At 51.1% G+C, this 13,467-nt stretch overlaps 1 protein-coding gene across 1 annotated transcript in view; it reads right to left on the bottom strand.

Annotated features, from left to right (window-relative positions):
- Window positions 1-13,467, bottom strand: part of LOC146869587 (E3 ubiquitin-protein ligase TRIM39-like) — a 100,286-nt gene that overhangs the window by 47,647 nt on the left and 39,172 nt on the right. Inside the window, exon 3 of the mRNA XM_085606695.1 lies at window positions 695-925. Coding sequence (XP_085462821.1) covers window positions 695-925 — 231 coding nt within the window. The remainder of the gene's footprint in view (window positions 1-694; window positions 926-13,467) is intronic.

Here is a 13,467-nt window from a genome sequence, read left to right as displayed (position 1 = left end):
AACTCAGACCCACAACGACAGACCATGTCTGCAACCTCGGGATCATACAGGACAGCTAACTCACCATGAAACACCAGATCAAATTAGGCTCCTCTGCACGATTCCTCACCCTTCATATGCTCCGAAAGATCTTCAGATGGATCCAAGTCAACACCAGGAAAGCCGTAACTCAAGCCCTGGTCCCCAGCTGGCTGGACTACGGCAACACACTCTATGCAGGACTCACCACCCACCTCACGAAGAGACTCCAGACGGTACAGAACTCAGCCGCCAGACTTATCCCGGACTTCCCCAGGAGGACTCACATCATCCCCCACCTCAGGAACCTTCATTGGCTCTCCATCCAGAAAAGATGACAATTCAAGATGTTGACCGAAGCTTACAAGGCCATCCATGACCAAGGACCAGCATACATCAACCACCACCTGAACTTCCACCAACCCTCCAGACACCTGCCCTTCACCTCCCTTGCTCACACACTCTGCATCCGCCAAAGCAACAGTGGAGGATGTTCCTTCTCCTACCTCACTGCAAAATCCTGGAACGACCTCCCCCTGAACCTATGAACCTCATCCTCTCTCCCTGAATTCAGAAAAGGACTCAAGACTGATCCCAGCAAGAACCCAGCACCTGGATACCCTCAGGGATGATTAGCCGTGCTCTACAAATCCAAGTTGATTGATTGATATCTCACCTTCAGGAGTTCCCATGCTGGCTCCTCACACCACTTTTCTATTGCCGTTATCAGGGCATTGAGAGAAGTGATGTGATTGGACAGTCTGGTGATATTTGCATTTTCTACCATGGTAATTTTCTTCTCCATCTCCTCCAGTCTTCTGTGAAGTGTTTGCTCATATTCTTTCAGGAGCTGCTGCAGTGTTTCAAACTCAGATTCAATTTTCTTCTTCTCAGTTCTTAACTTGTTCTGTCAAACAAAAAAAACAAAAGCTGTTTAGATATTAAAAAGCTTCCTACACGCCGTCCCTGGAGAGGGAGTCCAGGGAAAGGGTGGACGGGCTGATAGCTTGTCCAAAAAAACCAAACCAAAACAAAAAAAACACACACAGAACACTGACGTGCTTCTCCCAATTTCTGACCTGCATTCTCTTACTACATTCCCTTTTACCATCTTCTGTCCTACTTCCACTCCTACCATCCCCCTTCCCTCAGACACCTCACAAACTGTGGAGAGGTCAGAATTTGTGAAGCTGCAGAGAAGCTCAATCCATGGAGTGAGTACAAGGAAGAAAATCACCCGTAGGCAGAGACAGTCAAAGACCCTGAGACAGGCTGAGTGGCAAGACTGGCTTAAGTCAATTGTGAGTCAATGTCACGGACATTAGAGAATATAAATGAGGGGGGGGGGGGGGGGACAGGAAGTTGAAGCGCTTGGGATGGAAAAGAGGATATATATGGAGTGCCGGCTGCCCCTGTCCTGCCAGAACACTGGATGTGGTCCCCCCAGAAGGAGATGCTGAGGGGGTATCCTACTATGTCCGTCACTCAGAGTGAGGGGGAGTCAATGATGAGGTAATTTCATGTTTAAAATCATAAAGCTTATGTGTATTTTGTTATTGAGTGGAGAATTATCAGATAAATCATTGTAACTGTACCGGTTTCTGCAGGTAATTCACAAGTTCAAATTCCTATAGAAGTTGGGAGAAGAGGTTGGTTCGATATCTTGTCCTATCCTAAGATAGGATGCTGTGTGTTGTCAGGTGAGGTATGTCACACTGTAACTTAGGGAAGGAGCTTGTGTGTTATCAGGTGAGGTAAAACACACGGTCTCTTAGAGCGGTAGCCTGTGTGTTTTCAGGTGAAGTATGTCACACTGTAGCTTGGAACAAGACCCTGTGTGTTATCAGGTGAGTTATGTCACACTGTGAGCTAGAGCGGGAACCTGTGTGTAATTAGGTGAGGTATGTCATGATAGTTTATTGTAGGATCAAGTGTGTTATCGTGTGAGGTGTGTTACACTGTAGCTTAGGACCCTGTGTGTTAACCGGTAATATGTCACATTATGGCTTAGAGCAGGAGTCTGTGTGTTATCAAGTGTTATGTCACACTAGCTTATAGCAGGACACTGTGTGTAATCAGGGGAGGTATGTCACATGGTGGTCTAGAGCAGGAGCCTGTGTCTTACCAGGTGAGGTATGTTAAACTGTAATATATTGTAGGATCCTGTGCGTTATCAGGTGAGGTATGTACCACTGTAACTTAGGAGCCTGTGTGTTATCAGGTAAGGTATGTCTCATTCCAGCAGGAATAGTAGGGTTTCAGCAGTGGAGAGAGGTGTTTCCCTCTGCCATCACCAAGAAGGAAGGATACAGAAGTTCTGTAGAGTCCTCACTCCTGTTAAGAGAGTTCTGCTCCTGTGCAGTGTCACTCGTATACAAGTAGAGGGTTGTGATCCTGAGATGTGTCACTAGTATACAGGTAGCAGGTTGTGCTCTTGTATGTGTCACTAGTATACAGGTAGTAGATTGTGCTGTCACTAGTAGAGAGGCAGAGGGTCGTACTCCTGTGTTGTGTCACTAGTTCACGGGTAGAGGGTTGTGCTCCTCTACTGTGTCACTGCTATATAGGTAGAGGAGTGTGCTCCTGTGCTGTGTCACAAATATATAGGTTGAGGATTGAGCTCCTGTATGTGTGACTAGTATACAGGTAGAGGTTTGTGCTCAGAGGTTTGTGCTCCTGTTCTGTGTCACTAGTATACATGTAGCAGGTTGTGCTCCTGTATGTGTCACTAATATACAGGTGGAATGTTGTGCTCCTATAGATGTCACTAGTAAACAGGTAGGGGATCGTGCTTCTGTGCTGTCACTAGTAGAGAGGCAGATGGTTGTTATTCTGTGCTGCCACTAGTATACAGTTAGAGGGTTGTACTTCTGTGTTATGACATTAGTATATAGGTAGAGGGTTGTGCTCCTCTACTGTGTCATTACTATATAGGTAGAGGAGTGTGCTCATGTGCTATGTCACAAATATATAGGTTGAGGATTGAGCACCTGTATGTGTGACTAGTATACAGGTAGAGGTTTGTGCTCCTGTTCTGTGTCACTAGTATACAGGTAGAGGATTGTGCTCTTGTGCTCCTCCTGTGTTGTGCCACTAGTATAAACAGAGGGTTGTGCTCCTGTGAAGTTTCACTTGTATTGAACAAGTTACTAACCTTCGGTAACGATGTATCTGTAAGAAACATTAGTTAGTTAGATTCCTCACCTTAGAATATCCCCAGGCGTCAGACTGGATCCGGAAGATTTTTCGTCAGCAATACCCCTTGCGCGTCGCTAGGCGTCGTCTGCAGCTCCGCGTCCGTCGTCGGCGTCGTGCGCCGGAATGACGTCGGAGTACTTAGACGCCGCCCTCGCGCGCTGACGTCAGTTCTTGTACATAGCTTTCCGCGCCAGGAACGCAGAGCCATGCAAAGACCGACACTGGTGCCAAAAATAAAATCTAGGGGCCTGAAAAGGATAACCTTAACCCTAGATGTCAGTTCGCAGAACGGGGAGGATGGGTGGGTCGGTGAGGAATCTAACTAACTAATGTTTCTTACAGATACATCGTTACCGAAGGTAAGTAACTTGTTCATCTGAAAGAAACACGTTAGTTAGATTCCTCACCTTAGAACAGATACCCAAGCAATACCATCCTCGGTGGTGGGTCTGCGAACCAAGATCACACCAGAAAGTCCTGGAGGACAGAACGGCCAAAGAAGCCATCCCTCCGGACTTGGCTGTCAAGGCAATAATGCCTGACAAACGTGTGTAGCGAAGCCCACGTCGCCGCCTGACAGATGTCCTGCAAAGGGACACCCCGTCCCAAAGCAGTAGTAGCCGCTGTGGCCCGAGTAGAATGGGCGCGCAGCCCAACAGGAGGGTCCTTTTTTGCCAAGGAATAACAAATTTTGATGCACAAAACGACCCACCGAGAGATGGTTCGTTTGTGCACAGCTTTCCCCTTCTTAGCACCCACGTATCCAACGAAAAGTTGGTCGTCCACCCGGAACTGCTTCGTGCGGTCCAGATAAAAGGAGAGCGCACGATTTGAGTCCAGACGGTGGAGCCTCTCTTCCTCTTTGGAAGGATGCGGAAAGAAGGTGGGCAAGGTGACAGACTGCCCAAGATGAAAGGGGGTCACCACTTTCGGAAGAAAGGAGGGACGAGGCCGAAGGACAACCTTGTCCGGATGAACAGAGAGAAAAGGAGGCTTGGAAGATAAAGCCTGGAGCTCACTCACCCGTCTAGCCGAGGTGATGGCTACCAGAAAAGCAGTCTTAAGCGTCAGCAGACGAAGAGGACAATTATGAAGAGGCTCAAAGGGAGCGCACATTAGAAATGTGAGAACAAGATTCAAGTCCCACTGAGGCATTACAAAAGGGACAGGAGGGAACGTGTGAGTAATGCCTTTTAGAAAGCGTGTAACTACAGGGGACTTGAAAAGAGAAGGCTGATCAGGAAGCCGCAAGAAGGCAGAGATGGCAGCAAGATAACCTTTCAAGGTGCCCAGGACAGAGCCCTGCTGGGCCAAAGAAAGAAGAAAGAGGAGAACCTCAGAAAGAGGGGCGGAAAGGGGATCCACAGCCTTTGCTGTGCACCATGCCACAAATTTGTTCCACTGGCAGGCGTATACCATCTTTGTGGAGGGACGCCTGGCTGCCAGAATGATATCACAGACTTCAGGAGGCAAGTCAAATGGCATCAACTGCCGCCGCTCAATCTCCACGCATGGAGGTGGAGGCTGGACAGGTTCGGGTGGAGGACCGTCCCCTGCTGCTGCGACAGAAGATCCTCCCGAAGGGGCAGACGCATCGGAGGATCAGTCAACATACTGAGTAGCTCGGGATACCAGTACCTTCGTGCCCAATCCGGAGCCACCAAGATGACTTGGGCCCGGTCGTGCCTGATCTTCTTCAGCACTCTGGGCAGAAGTGGTATAGGCGGAAAGGCGTACAACAAACCGCAACTCCACTCGTGACGAAAAGCGTCGCCGAGCGAGTGCCGCCTTGGAAATTCCAACGCGCAGAACTGCTGACATTGCGCGTCCTCTTCGGTGGCGAATAGATCTAACCAAGGCTCTCCCCACTGCTGAAAGAGACCTTGCGCCACTTCGGAGTTCAGACGCCATTCGTGATCCATCATGCACCGGCGGCTGAGTTTGTCTGCTCTGGCGTTCAGAGAGCCCGCCAGATGTTGAACCACTAGGGTGACGCCCTGGTGTTCCAGCCACGTCCAGAGGCGCAGAGCCTCCTGACAAAGGGTCCACGACCCCACCCCGCCCTGTTTGTTGCAATACCACATGGCGGTGGTGTTGTCCGTGAACACCTGCACGACACTTCCCCTCACAGAGGGAAGGAAGGCTTTCAGTGCAAGTCGGATCGCTCTCAACTCCAACAGGTTGATGTGGAGGCGAGACTCCGCCGGAGACCAGAGGCTTCTGATCTCCGCCTCTCCCATATGGCCACCCCAACCCAGGAGGGACGCATCCGTCACTACGACATGCTCCGGCTGGGGAAGGGAGAGGCTCTTGCCCGTGGCCCAATCGCGGTCCGTGAGCCACCACTGCAACTGCCGTGCAGTGCCCTCCGAGATCAAGACATGGTCGGACAGGTTGCCGTGATGCTGGGCCCACTGAAACTTCAGGTCCCACTGCAGAGCCCGCATGCGCCGCCTGGCGTGATGCACTAGCAGGATGCAGGAGGCCATCAGCCCCAGAAGCCGCAACACTAGCCTGACCGAAACCCAGGATAGCGGCCGAAAGATGGGAATCAGGGCCTGAATATCCCGGACCCGCTGTTCCGGCGGATAGACCCGGAACTGCGCCGAATCGAGAACCTCTCCGATGAAGAAGAGCTTCTGAGAGGGACTCAGGTGTGACTTCGGCACGTTGATGGAAAACCCCAGCAAATGCAGGAGATCCGCCGTAGTCTGGAGGTGGGAGACGACTGCCTGGGGCGAGCCCGCCTTCAACAACCAGTCGTCGAGATAGGGGAAGACTGGAACCCCTGATCTGCGCAGATGAGCTGCGACCACCGCCATCACCTTCGTGAACACCCGAGGGGCACTGGTGAGGCCGAAGGGGAGCACGGTAAACTGAAAGTGCTCCTGACCCACCGTGAACCGCAGGTAACGCCGGTGGGCCGGCAGGACGGGGATGTGGAAATATGCGTCCTGCCAAGTCCAACGCTACCATCCAGTCTCCAGGGTCTAGGGCAGCTAGAACCTGAGCCAAAGTGAACATCTTGAACCTTTCCTTCCGGAGGAAGGCATTGACGTTCCGGAGGTCCAAGATAGGGCGTAGGCCCCCTTTGCCCTTCTTGGGAACCAGAAATTAGTGGGAATAACAACCACGACCTACTTCCGGGCACGGAACTCGCTCGACGGCCCCCTTGGCCAAGAGGGCCGAAACTTCCTCATGGAGAAGATTCAAATGATCCCCCGAGATACGGTGGTGCTGCGGTGGCATGGCTGGAGGGGACGTCTCGAAGGGGAGGGAGTAGCGCCTTCGGACGATTTGCAGCACCCACCTGTCCTATGTGATGGACCGCCAGTGGTGCAGGTGATGGCGAACTCTGCCGCCCACTGGCGTGGAATGGGCCTGAAAGCTCGGACTAGGAAGGCTTTGAGGCAGACGCTGCCGGGGTGGATGTGGGCTGACCACATCGTCCTCCAGAACCGCCTCAGCGGAAACCACGTCCGCGACCGCGCGCAGGTTGGTTCTGCGGCTGGTGGCTAGGCGGACGTGAGGAGGCACCCCTTCCTTGGCCATGAAAGGGGCGAAAGGCGGAAGTTTGCGACCGCGGGGCCGAGAGGCCCAAGGACTTGGCCGTAGCCCGGGAGCCCTTAAAGCGATTCAGCGCACGGTCTGCTTTCTCACCAAAAAGGCGAGTGCCATCAAAGGGCATGTCCATGAGAGTGCTCAGGACATCACCCGAAAAGGACGTGGACCGCAGCCAGACGTGACGTCTAAACGCCACCGTGGTAGAAATCGCCCTAGCCAGCGAGTCCGTAGTGTCAAGCTCACATCTGATAGCATGTCGCGCTGCATCCCTCCCATCGGCCAGAGCCTGGGTAAGTCGTGTCTGGACCTCCTCCGGACACAGGGGCAGCACGTCCTCCACCGTATCCCACAGAGAGTGGGAATAACGGTCCAAAAGACTGGCGGTGTTCAAGGACCGCAGGCCCAAACTAAGGGAGAACAGCTTTTTGCCAAACTGTTCCAGTCTCTCTTGGAATCCCGGTCCGGCGGAGCGGTCGGGAAGGAGGATTGGGAGGTAGAAGCCTGGATAACCAGGCTCTCGGGGGTGGGGTGTTGGGACAGAAAACTGGGGTCGCCCGGAGCAGGGTGGTGGCGCCAGGCGACATTCCTGTCCACAGGAGGAACTGTGGAGGGCTTGGACCAGGTGCCCTGCAGAACGTCAATGAGGGCCTCATTGAATTGCAGCAGAGGCTCAGTGGAGCTTGCTGCAGACTGAAGCACCTCAGTGAGGACGTTAGTCCTCACAGCCACGGCAGGCAGTTCGAGCCCAAGGGCTGCGGCCGCCTTGCGCAGCACCACAGAGAAAGCAGCACCCTCCTCCGAAGCCACAGTCGGAGGAGAGATGAATCCAGTGTCTGGAGAGGTATCCAGACCACTGGCCTCCCCCAGTTCATCTGCCCAGTCCGGTGACAGCTGAGCCTGAACGGCCATAGGGTCCTCGGACCCCTCCCATTCGCCCCCGTCATCCGAGTCCTGGTAAACAGGAGGAAGGTGCGGAGCCGGACGATAGACATAATGTGTCTCCAGCGGCACCGTACGCGGCGTCCATCGACGCCGTAACGGCGCCGGGTCCGGACCGGACGCGGAGCCGGCGTCGGAGGTGGAACCGGTGTCGACGCCGGCGGAGGAGGCATGACGAGGTCGACCGGCGTCGGCGGGGACTCGGGAACGGGTCCCTCGGGCACTTGCGGCGTCGAGGCCGGAGCCGTCGACGACACCGGGGCCTGAGCCGCCGGCAGGCAAGGTTGCCCAGTTGGGTCCGTGGGGCCCGAAGGCGCGCCAGCGGGCGTCGACGGCGGAGCCAGGTTCCTCATGGCCGAGAGGAAGGCACTGACTTCCGCCGGCGTCGCGTCAGTCCCAGGGACCGGCGGGTATGGGGACTTGCGCGGCGCCTGCGGCGCCGCTGGAGCCGCGGGGGTGGAACCACCCTGACCCTCGGCCGAGTCGCGCGACCGGCGAGGACAGTCCGAAGAGCGGTGTCGCCTCTTGGACTTCTTGGAGTGCTTCGACTTACCCGAAGACTTGGAGCCAGACGATCGATGATGACGTCGGCTGCGGCTCCGCGACCGATCCTTGGACCTCCTCCTGGACCGGGATCGAGAGGGGCGCGGAGCAGAGTGGCGAATCTCGAGAAGCTTACGGGACCGCTCTCGTCTAGCCTTCGAGGTCAGGGCCTTGCAGTCCGAACACGACTCCGCGTCGTGGTCGAGGCCCAAACAGTAAAGGCACCGGCGGTGATGGTCCGTAACCGACATCAAGCGGCTGCAGTCAGCACAGGCTTTAAAACCAGGCATCCTACTGGCACCGGAGTCGAGACAAGATCAAAAAGGATCAAAAAACTTAGTCAAAAAAGACTAAAAGGGGTAGCTCTCCCGGATCTGCGCTTACTGGCGCGGAAAAAAGAAGAACTGACGTCAGCGCGCGAGGGCGGCGTCTAAGTACTCCGACGACGTCATTCCGGCGCACAACGCCGACGACGGACGCGGAGCCGCAGACGACGCCTAGCGACGCGCAAGGGGTATTGCTGACGAAAAATCTTCCGGATCTTCCGGATCCAGTCTGACGCCTGGGGATATTCTAAGGTGAGGAATCTAACTAACGTGTTTCTTTCAGATAAGGTAGACAGTTGTGCTCCTGAGCGGTGTCACTAGTATACAGTTAAAGCATTGCACTTCAGTGCGGTCACTGTCTGCATACTAGTGGCACACCACAGGAGCACAGCCCACTACCTGTACAGTATAGACACAGTACAGCAACACACCAACCAACCTGTATCCTAGTGACACAGCACAGCACCACAGCCCTCTACCTGTATACTATTGGCACATCACAGGAATACAACGCGCTATCTGTATGATAGCGACTCAGCACAGGAGCACAACCCTCCACTTGCATACTAGTGACACAGCACAAGGGCACAACCATCTACCTGCATACTAGTGACACACAGAGAAGAACAACCCTCCCACCTGTATACTAGTGACACAGTACAGAAGTGCAACCCTTTACCTGCATACTAGTGACATAGCACAGGAGCGCAACTCCCCACCTATATACTAGTGACACAGCACAGGAGAGCAACCCTCCATCTGCATACTGGTGACATCACAGGAGCCCAACCTTCTACCTGTATACTAATGGCCCATCACAGAAGCACAGCCATATGCCTGTATACTAGTGGCACACCACTGAAGCTCAGCCCTCCACCAGCATACTAGTGAAACAACCCAGGTGCACAACCCTCTACCTGTATACTAGTGACACCACAGAAGCACAACCCTCCACCTGTTTACTAGTGACAGATACAGGAGCGCAGCCCTCTATCTGTAAACCAGTAACACTGCACAGAACCACACCCCTCTACCTCTCTATCAGCAACACTGCACAACCTTCTACCTGTAAACCAGTGACACTGCACAGAACCACAACCCTCTACATCAGGAGGGAATATTGGATTAATGTTTGCACCCCCTGCGCCCATTCTCGCTGGATTTCTATAATGCAAACAGTGCATACTTTCCCCCTTTGTCGCACCCCCTGAAATGCCATCTCGCATCCCCTGGGGTGCAGGTAACCCAGATTTGTAACCCCTGCTCTACCCGTATATTAGTTAGAGCAGGAGATCAACCTTCACCTGCATACTAGTGACAGCGCAGGAGAAGAACCCTCTACTTGTATACTAGTGACAGCGCAGGAGAAGAACTCTCTACTTGTATACTAGTGGCACAGCCCAAGAGCACAAACCCATACCTGTATACTAGTGACAGCACAGGAAAAGAACCCTCTACTTGATACAAGTGACAGAGCACAACCCCCTATTAGTATATTAGTGACACAGAACAGGAGCGCAACCCTCTACCTGTAGATCAGTGACACATGCAGGACACAACCCTCTACCATTATAATAGTGACAAAGCACAGAAGCACATTCCTCTACCTATATACTAGTGACAACAAAAAGAACAGTCTACCTGTATACTAGTGGCCCACCAAAGGAGAACAACGATCTTCTTGCTTACTACTGACACAGCAGGAATCTCTCCTGCAAGGTTTGATTCCCCATTGCCTCAAGATAGGTCAAGTCACCCTTATCCCAAAAAAGCCAAATGCAGAGTTGATGGGCACTAACAAATTCAGACCTATCTCCAACATCACGACTTTAGCCAAACGTCTTCAGAAATGCGTACACACACAACTATGTAATCACATCGAACAAATCCAACTCCTCGACCAATATCAATCAGGCTTCAGATCTGGACACAGTACTAAAACTTCCCTGACACACAGTGGAGGACGCATTGAGACTACTGGACCAAAATGAAATTTGCCTTCTTATACTCCTTAATCTTTTCACGGCGTTCGACACAGTCAAACATGACACCTTGATTGATCATCTTGAAAAACGGATGGGGTTATCAGGCCCAGTCTTAAACTGGTTCGCATCGTTCCTGCAGAATAGAACTCAGAGAATCAAAGTCCACCACTCCCTTTCTAACAGTACCCCGGGCTCAATAGGAGTGCCTCAAGGATCGGCATTATCACCCACGCTCTTCAACCTGTTCATGGAACCGCTCACCGAAATTCTGAACCTCTCGAACATACACTACCACATGCACACAGATGATATTCAACTGTACATGAACATTTCAATACCTGATGACATCAAAACTCTTAACTCAGCCCTTGTGCAAAACTCAGCACTGGTTAACCCACAAGCGTCTTGTGTCCCGAACGGGAGAGTAGTGCGCTCTACAAAACCCCGATTGATTGATCACCTTATGTTAAACACTATCAAAACCAAATTCCTCCCGATTTCCCCACACAATCATCCTACACCCAATCCAGGACTGGCTCAAATAACTAACGGCCCTCAGTTGCCCTCCACATGCTCTGGACTCCACTAAATCATTGAGCATTACTCTGGACAAACACCTGAATATGCAAGACCACATCAGTGCAACAACTAGAGGAGCTAATCACCAACTCCACACGTTAAGGAAAATCAAACCCTTCATACCTCCTAACGACATGAAGCTTGCAGTCCAAACCCTAGTTATCTCCCGTTTAGACTACAGGATTGCAATCCTAGCTGGACTTCCCAAATCTAGACTGGTCCCTTTAAAAGGCTACTTTGAACTCTGCTGACAGATTCATCACGGGCTCAAGAAAACGTGAGCACATCACACCAGACATATTCAACTCAATTGGCTCCACTTTGAAGCAAGGATTTGTCTCAAGATATCCTGCTTAACACACAAATCACTTCATTACACTCCAGTTTACCTGGCAAAAATTTCTTGAACTATCCGGCTTGAATCGAACCCTTAAAAGTTCTCACAACCTACTGCTGAATCTCAAAAATTCAACACGAAAAAAATAAAAAAATAAAAATAATATTATAACGACCCCTCGATTGCCACATTCTAAGAAGTCAAAGGGTCGCTCCTGACCAGTCACTGTAAAGATAGTCCTGAAGTCACTGAGTTACTGTTGCTTTTTCTAATGCCCAATGATTATTTTGTAAAATGTTGTTACTTAATTTTGTCTGATTTGTTCTTTCTGGTATTACTACTCCCCTGACTACCTACATGTTTTAATGTACTACCTTTACTTATTCATCCCGCATACTTTATGTACAGCGCTCTGATACCCTTTCGGGTCATGTTTGTGCTTTATAAAACCTTTCAAATAAATAAAAAGAAAAAAGAAAATAAATAACCCTCTACTTGTATACTAGTATACAAGTAGAGGGTTGTGCTCCTGTGCTATGTCACTAGTATACCAGTAGAGAGTTGTGCTCCTGTGCTGTGACACTTGTTAAAGGTAGAGGGTTGTGCTTGTGTGCTATGTCACTAGTATAACCAGTAGAGGGTTGTGTTCCTGTGATGTGTCACTAGTATACATGTGGAGGGTTGTGCTGCTGTGCCACTAGTATACAGGTAGAGGGTTGTGCTCCCGTGCTGTGCCACTGGTATACAGGTAGAGGGTTGTGCTCCCGTGCTGTGCCACTGGTATACAGGTAGAGGGTTGTGCTCCCGTGCTGTGCCACTGGTATACAGGTAGAGGGTTGTGCTCCCGTGCTGTGCCACTAGTATACAGGTAGAGGGTTGTGCTATTGTGCTGCATCACTAGTATACAGGTAGAGGGTTGTGCTCCTGTGATGTGTCACTAGTATACAGGTAGAGGAATGTGGCACAGCACAGGAGCACAACCTTCTACCTTTAACAAGTGGCACAGCACAGGAACACTTGTTGAATGTAGAGGGTTGTGCTCCTGTGCAGTGCCACTAGTCTACAGGTAGAGGGTTGTGCTCCTGTGCTGTGTCTCTTCTATACAGGTGGAGGGTTGTGCTCCTGTGCTGTGCCACTAGTATACAGGTAGAGGGGTTGTGCTCCTGTGCTGTGCCACTAGTATACAGTTAAGAGGGCAGTGCTCCTGTGATGTGTCACTCATATACTGGTAGAGGGTTGTGCTCCTCTAATGTGTGACCATTTCTTATAGTGATGTGTTTGTGTAGTATGTCACCAGTCCTGAGAGAGGGTTACACTTATCTCTTTACTTGGTAGAGGGTTGTGGCCTTGTGTGGTGGCACCAGTCCTAATAACAAATGTGTTCATTTGTTGTGTGAAACTGTAATGGTAAAGCCCCCTAAAGCCCAAGTGGGACTGAGGTTTATATATTTTTATCATATTGTAATTTTGTATTTGCAACATATGGGAGAAACCTTTAGCTGCCTGGCGGATGCAAAATTGGGAAGTTCAGTCAAAGGCTCTGGAGAAGAGCCAGGTCTGCCGTGGTTTCATAAATGAAAACAAGTGAGGAATGTCTTTTGTGCTCAGTAGTGACCAAAAGACGGCGTGCAGGAGAGTGGACTGCTAGTGCCAATAATGTATTCTTAATTACATTTCTAGAGAAACAAGCATCAGCCATGGTCTCTTGGCTAACAGCACATTGGCATTCATTACCTTAGCGATATTTAAAGTCATACCCCATGGCAAATCTAATACGCAGCTTCTTAACTACATTTGGAATATCATTGGCATATATGTTGCATATAGAATTGTAACAACAAGTAATTATAATTACATTTATATAGCACTTACTACCCGATGACGCATTGAAGCACTTTCACCAGGCAGCAAACTGCCCGGGAACCCAAGGCCAGTGGGTAGTTCAGTGTTAGTTATTGTATGTTATAGGAACTAGTCA

Source organism: Triturus cristatus, chromosome 1_1 (genome assembly GCF_964204655.1).
Source record: "Triturus cristatus chromosome 1_1, aTriCri1.1, whole genome shotgun sequence".
Classification (NCBI taxonomy): domain Eukaryota; kingdom Metazoa; phylum Chordata; class Amphibia; order Caudata; family Salamandridae; genus Triturus; species Triturus cristatus.
The sequence above is the reverse complement of the archived record's forward strand: the minus strand, read 5'-3'. Positions and strand labels throughout refer to the sequence as shown.